The sequence below is a fragment of the Melitaea cinxia genome, chromosome 11 (genome assembly GCF_905220565.1).
Source record: "Melitaea cinxia chromosome 11, ilMelCinx1.1, whole genome shotgun sequence".
Classification (NCBI taxonomy): Eukaryota; Metazoa; Arthropoda; class Insecta; order Lepidoptera; family Nymphalidae; genus Melitaea; species Melitaea cinxia.
The window spans coordinates 3952708-3960336 of NC_059404.1; the positions used below are offsets into that span (position 1 = coordinate 3952708).

General features: G+C 32.1%; 2 protein-coding genes across 2 annotated transcripts; both read left to right on the forward strand.

Annotated features, from left to right (window-relative positions):
• Nucleotides 1–1454: 1454 nt before the first annotated feature.
• Nucleotides 1455–2339, forward strand: LOC123658008 (protein rtoA-like). Its single transcript, XM_045593488.1, has one exon. It carries the CDS (start codon nucleotides 1455–1457, stop codon nucleotides 2337–2339), a length of 885 nt encoding a protein of 294 aa, XP_045449444.1.
• Nucleotides 2340–4960: 2621 nt separating this feature from the next.
• LOC123658096 (F-box/LRR-repeat protein fbxl-1-like) lies at nucleotides 4961–7494 on the forward strand. The gene has a single exon (XM_045593565.1). It carries the CDS (start codon nucleotides 4961–4963, stop codon nucleotides 6017–6019), a length of 1059 nt encoding a protein of 352 aa, XP_045449521.1. The 3' UTR covers nucleotides 6020–7494.
• Nucleotides 7495–7629: the final 135 nt, after the last annotated feature.

Consider the following 7629-nt stretch of genomic DNA (forward strand, 5'->3'; position numbering starts at 1 on the left):
ATATATATATGTGTGTGTGTGTGTGTGTGTATACGGTCGAATTGAGTAGCCTCCTCCTTTTTTGAAGTTGATTAAAAATTAATCATAGTTTAACAATATACAGGATTAAAATGTAATTAAATATTAGATGTTAGTGCTTGTAATTACTACGTTATTGGTTATTCCGCTTTAACCTAAAATTATGCCATATTTGTTTGGGAACGAAAAAATAACCGACTCGACATCAATACATCGACAAGTAATAAAATGTATCTGTACTTATATAATTCCGCTCACTGTTGAATTAATAAAATACCTTGACATAGTTGAAAGTAAACAAGTTCTGAAGCAATTGTTAGATAAGTAGTCATAGTACAAATTATACAAACCAAATATAATTATATTTTATTGTAATTTATAAAAACCGCAAGATGGGTTTCCTTGTAAATAAACCCTTAAATGTTTTGCCGCCGTTATTGCGATCGTATCTTTCTTGGGACTGTGTGAACTGTGTCCCTTGCACATACTTTACTGTCTTTTATCTTAAAACATAATAAAATTATAGAATGTGTTGGTTGATTTCAAAGTAGATACTCTTACTAACGACAAAGACTTTCTTTATAATACGAAATCGACAGGATTTAATTGTTTTATTTTAAAAGCCTCTTAGTATCTACTAGCTGTGCCCGCGACTTCGTCCGCATGGAATTTAAGTTCAGTTCGCAGAATTTTAAAATAAATAAATTTATAAAATAAAAGTAGCCTAAGTTACTCCTTGCTACATCAGCTATCTGCCAGTGAAAGTCCCGTTAAAATCGGTCCAGCCGTTTCAGAGATTAGGCGGAACAAACAGACAGACAGACAAAATGTTCCGTATATACATCCATATGCATTTAGTATAAAGCGGTTATTTTAATATTACAAACACGCTCCAATTTTATTTATTTGTATAAATAATATATCTACTGGAAAAAACCTTTAGGTTTTGACTTTTGAATATTAAGGAGACTTATTGAACGTAAAGTCTTTACAAGACATTACAGATATACAATGTATAGATGAAATCAGAGCTATTTTTGTAGTATTGTATATTAAATAATAGTGAATATGTACGCATCAGAAAAGCAAAAGCAAATCTAGGGTTAAGGGCGCATGTTTCGTAACGTCACAAAGTAGTTTTATGACAAAATTTATAAATTTAGAAATCGACTAAGCATGCGCCATTAGTGAGTGTTTGTTTCAAAATGGAAACATGCCGTCAATTTGTTTTTCTATTAATCCATTTATTTTTTGTAGGGGTGACGTCTCTCCTCTTTCCTTCTAATGCTGCAATTGGAGTAAATACAATTAGAATACGTCGTCAGGCTGGGTATGTTTACGATCGTCCATCTTTATCTTTCGATTTGCCTTCCCAAACTACTGTTGGTTCAACTTCGACTCAAGCCACAACTGTTGACAGGATCTCAGCACAACAAATGTACTATGCATATCCAGTACCAGCCGGTGGCAGCACAAGCAATGGATACTCAAAAACGGGTACTACAGGAGCAACCTCAACAGCCACATCTGGTGCAACTGGGTATAACTACGATGCTGCCGCGAAAAATACTGTAACTGGAACAACAGGCACTGCTGATCCTAGTAATTATAACATTGGCTACTCCGGCTCGGGCTCAGCTTCTACAGTGACATCAGGTGGTTCAGCAGGATATAATTATGGCAGTGCAGCACAAAACACGGTATCAGATTACACTGGAGGTGGTACGTCTATAGCTGTTTCAGGATCTGGAAGGTACAACTATCAGATACAAAATACAGGATTACAAACTAATACCAATACCGGTTCAACTAGTTATACTGCGTCTACCTCGGGTTTAAATTCTGTATTATCTACAACTAGCGGTTCAACAAAAGCACCAGAATATTTACCACCTACAAATATAGGTAGAGGAAACGTAGACGGTAGTGTAACATCCAACACTCAAGCCGGATCTGGAAATATTAGTTTAAGGCCTTCGGATTCATACATTCCACCTTCAACATCAGTTTCTACGCAGCAGAAAACACCGTCAGTTACAGTCACGCAAACCGGGGGGTATATTGCACCGTCAGTGAATGTCGGAACGCAAACGTCTATTGCTCCTGTATCTACACCTAATTCATTTTATCTGGTTCCTAATACTGGTTCTCAAATTTCGAATAATCAAAATACCCAAACTAAAGTGACTGAAACGTCGTCAGGAACCATACAGCAAACACCTAATCAAGAATATTTGCCACCTGTAATTACTTCTTCAGGCATGGTTAGTCAAAGACCTGTGACGCCTGCTGCAAAATACTTACCACCTGTTTTTAAATAAGGAATGAATACTGATATTGTCAATGCTGTATCTTTTTAGAAATAAATAATACTAATTATAGTAATTATAATATTATAAGCGATAAAAATACGAGACAGTATATTTAACTAACTAAACTATATCGAAATAATTATATTTCCTAACATTACTATTTTTTCTTTTTGTTTTTTCTTTTACCAATATTTATAGTCGTGAGTATCATTCACAAAAATAACAACATAATCATAAACAACATAAATAAATAAATACTTTACTTATTTTATTAGTTGTAATATGTACAATCTAATTTATTTATTTAATTATCAAAAAAAGAAACAATATGTAGAAATTTATAATTATAAGTAACAAAAGAAAACCTAAGGTTTGTACAATATGCTACAGTTGACATTTCTTAACGGTACAAAACGTAGTAGGTAAAAAAACAATCTCAGTAAAAGTTTCAGTTGGTACATCAATTTTTATACGATGTATTTTAATAATTTAATGTTTTATTAAAAGGTTCTGTCAAAAGATAGAACTTTTTAAGTTTTTTTTTAATATTATTTTTTGCATTCATTCAACCAAAGGATCATTCAAGTGATACATTACGGTTCAGACTGTAAAATCCCACTACTGGGCATAGGCATCTTTCCCCATGTAGGAGAAGGATCAGAGCTTAATCCACCACGCTGCTCTAATGTGGGTTGGCGGATATATTCGCTAGTATGAGTAACGATCGCTATCAGGTGTACATGATAACAACCGGGAACGACGGCTTAACGTGCTCTCCGAGGCACGGTGGGAAGACCCACAAGGACTGCACAAACACCCAGACCACGGCAAACACCTGTATGGCCAATACACATGTTTGTCAAGGGGGGGGGGGGTTGGGATCGAACCCGCAACCGTCAGCGCAATAGGTACAATCCATGGCTGTAACCGTTGCGCCAATGCGGCGTCATACATTACGTAAGTGATACATTACGTAAGCAGAATTTTAGTAATTCTTAACCCCCCCTCCCCCTTGTCAGCAAAAGTCAGCATCCCCCCCCCTATGCTTTATGTTATTCTTTCGAATTTATTGCACAATTAACATTCTAATATTTAACATAGACAACTAGGGTAGCCAGATGGACGTTTGAATTGAAACCTACCAATTTTGCAAAAGAGGAAAACAAGAAATAATAAAAAAACACTGCTGACGTAACCACCATGTCATCCCCCTGTCCCCAAACATGTGATAAAAAATAAGCAAAACAAAGACACCCCCACAACCCCCCTTCGGCGCTTAGCATTGTAATGGTAGCAGATTTATTAATCGAGGGACTATGCGGCCGTTGTCTGATTACTTATAATACTAGCTTCGGCCCGCAACTTCGTCCACGTGGACTCCATTTCTAGTGGTCTTAGTGTAATGATATGTATATAACCTATAGCCTTCCTCGCTAAATGAGCTATCTAACACTGAAAGAATTTTTCAAATCGGACTAGTAATTCCTGAGATTAGCGGGTTCAAGCAAACAAACTAACAAACTCTTCAACCTTATATATATCTACCCATACAAATAAATAAAATTGGAGTGTCTGTTTGGAATATTAAAATAAGCGCTTTTTATTAAATTCATATGATAGGATACGGTACTCATACCAAAATAACACAATATTCTACAATTTTGTCTGTCTGTCTGTTTATTTGTTCTGTCTAATTTCTAAAACGACTGGGCCGATTTTGACGGGACTTTCACTGGCAGATAGCTGATGTAATAAGGAGTACTTTAGGCTACTATTGTTTTAGAAATTTATTTATTTTATAACTCTACAAACTAAACAATAACTTTTTATAATTCCACGCGGATGACGTCGTGGGATCAGCTGATATTGTAATAAAACTTTCATCAGTCAATATCTGAACGTGAGTTTAGAAAAAACTGTCTTTATGGAGCAATATTGTAGCTAAAATAACTAGACATTTTTATATCTATTTAATATTTCTAACTAGAAAAACAAATAACATTTAAACCTGTATTATAATGATTTAATTAATTAGTAAAGTGATGAATTAAGTAAACAAATAAATAAACGCATTATTTTTATTTACAAATCTAAATATTTTGCATAAAACTAAGCGCTTCCATCAAATGAATGTCAGTCACAATCAGGTGTCAACGTACGTCGTAATACGTCATACAAAAATAGCATCAAGTCAAAGATGAAAGTTATTTTTAATTTTTCTTAAAAAAATAATATAATGTGTTATTTTACTGTTTAAAATGAAGATTTTATGCATATGTGAATTGCTGCACTTTTCTCAAGATTCTTATAAATTGTGAACAACATCGCTGGAAAACTCTGCAAAAATTATGATTTTATTAAAGCAAACGGTTAAATATTCTCGAATAGGGAGCAAAGTAATTCCGAGGTATGCTTGTTATTAATATAAATATCATAGAAGAATTTGAAATTTAATTTACGTGTTGTTTATTACTTTATACAATATTAATATTCAAGGTTTGCGATATTATAAATATTTACAACCGTAAATATAACGCAGGGTTGGTATCTATACCTAATATCTTCGCTTGCTTGTAAAATTGTATTAATTTATTTCAGGACCGTCAAGGAGTGGGCTACAGTAACTAAGAATGGTGCATCTCGAGATGATCGATGTGTCATCATACCCTGATGCCTTAACCATAAATGATCTGCCAAACGAATTACTTATATATATTTTTTCAATGATTGATTTCGAATCACTCTTGGCAGTGGCTAAAGTATGCATGAGATGGCAGCAACTATGCTTGACTCCTTGCATATGGGACAACACACGCCTCATTGTATGCATGAAGAATTATGTGAGAATAAGTGATAGCATTGTGCCTTTTGTGGCTAAATATCTAAAAAATGTCAAGTTGCAGTATTTTAAATTGTATTCACAAGTGAGGTCTTCCCTTATAAGCTATTGTCCAAATTTGACTCACCTAGAAATAAGCATATCTCAAGTTGACAGTTGTATTTTTGATGATTTAGGGCATTGGCCTAATTTGAAATTTCTTAGTTTCCGTAATTCCCTGATAGTACAAAATGCTGAAAATTCAAATGGGAATTTTGTTTATCACCTGCCATTTGAAAAATTAAAGTATCTGGAGACACTGATTTTATCCAATTTTGCATTGACCCATGGTAGTTTGTACAGTATGTTACAATGTGTGAATTTAGTGAGTATAAACATGGAAAAAATGAAGAATATACCAGCAGACTTCCTCGAATCTCTGCTGAGGACAAAGCAAAACACTTTGAGGGCACTGCACATTTATGGTGATACATTGAACGATGACATTATTGCATCAATATCTAAATGTAAAACATTGCAAGTGTTACACATAATGACGTGTAAAACATTGTTTGACTCAAGTTTGTTGCACTTCTATCGATTAAAGAATTTACGATCATTAAAATTACGCCATGGATACTTCTCAACAAATGCATTACTTGCATATTTTTCAAACAATATATTCCAGCATCTAACATATTTAAGTCTCTCTAGATGTCACCATGTGACTATGCAAGTAGCTAAAGTTATAAAGTCCAGTGCCCCAAATTTGAAGGAATTATCGTTCTATCTATGCCCATTTATAATAGCTCCAGACTTTAAAAGAGGAGAATTACAGAAAATGTTTAAAATAGAATTATTACTAGACTAAATAAAACAGTCCATATTTGACATAAGCAGCTTAGATATCCGTCCCCATCTACAGTAAATTTACAAAATTAAATGATTAGTCGTACTTTTAGAGTCAATTTTATAAGTATTATAATAAAATAAAAAATTAATTCAAGTATTAAAAATGTAAATTTGTTATACAAGGTCACATTGATTTCATTCGTTAATTAATATAAAGAATTAGCATTTGAATTGAGTCAAAATGTAAATCTGTTTGCATTGTTATAAAAAATCCTAATTGTATTTTTTTAAATAAGTTATAAAAGTATATAGAATGCCGAGATGTGCAATATTTATGCATGTGTCATAATAATAGTATTTAAGGATTGACATTCACTAAGTGCATGTATGTTGTAGTAAAATTATTGTAATTTATTTTTAAATAACACTAATACATATAATAAAATCCATATTTCAGTATTTGAAAATAATGAGTATTGAGGATATGTTAGAAAAATAAATTAGGATCACACCATGGTCCAATAGTTCACGTCCATACCATGGTCGTCTTTCTCCATAATTACATTTTTCACAGATCATTGTAAATCTATTGCAGGTTTGACCAAACTTTAGTATGAAGTAAAATTATAGTGGTATTTCAATAAATTTACATGTCTTTGGTTCTCTTCCGTGATAAATATTGTAGTCAATGAAAATTCATGTGCCTTACAAAGGAAACAAGAAATTTTTTATTGTATTTATATATAAAATGTTCAACTCACTTTCACTTTATCGACGTTTTTAGGATAAAGAAAAATAGCATTGGACAGTTATGCAGAAGTATATTGCCAGAGTAGCATGTATATTAAAACAAACTAAAATTTTAAAAATGGGCTGCATTTTTTTTCATGTGGAACTTGATATACAACAGAACATAGTTACGGGACGTATATGTCATGTATATAGGCCTAATACCATAAAATTTTTGCTAATTACTGTAGTCTACATGAAGTGTAATTTTTTTTTTTTGTATAGCAAAAACTTTTCTACATAGGTATACTTTTACCATAAATTATTTTTTTTTTTTTTTTGTAATAGCAATGATGCAGTTGACTGTTATAAAAAATCGAATTTAACAGTATGTACCTCTTATATTTATGTTAATTATCACAAGTTTTGCTTGTGTTCAAAATTATAAACTCACTCGAATTATTTTGTCTGATCAGTATCAAATTATGTTTGTAAGTTTTTTTATAAGATATTTGTGATTTAAGTTATTCTGGTATAAACATTGTATGTTATTGTTTTACGAATTGACCTCAGTATTTTATTTATTTTACATTAAGTACATATGATAGTTTTATCAAACGAAACGAAAACAATTTAAAGTCACTCATTTGATAGTTCTTATTAAAATTGAGTGTCTACTTAACTTGTGTGTATAAAATGTATTTCTATACTTAATTTGTTTGTGCTGTTATTATAGTACACACAATAAAGTCAAACTACAAACAATTTCTTAATTTTTTTTTTGTGACCTGTGCCTAAATCTCTATTGTTATTAATTATTCCTTTATTCGCCTGTATGTAACTTCAAGGTGTCATGAACTCAATTGAAAACTAAAATGTATTATGTAAATAAATTTAATA

Bases quoted from the DNA above. Each gene is read 5' to 3' on its own strand.
- LOC123658008 (XM_045593488.1), top strand. From the start codon at position 1,455: ATGTACTATGCATATCCAGTACCAGCCGGTGGCAGCACAAGCAATGGA.
- LOC123658096 (XM_045593565.1), top strand. From the start codon at position 4,961: ATGGTGCATCTCGAGATGATCGATGTGTCATCATACCCTGATGCCTTA.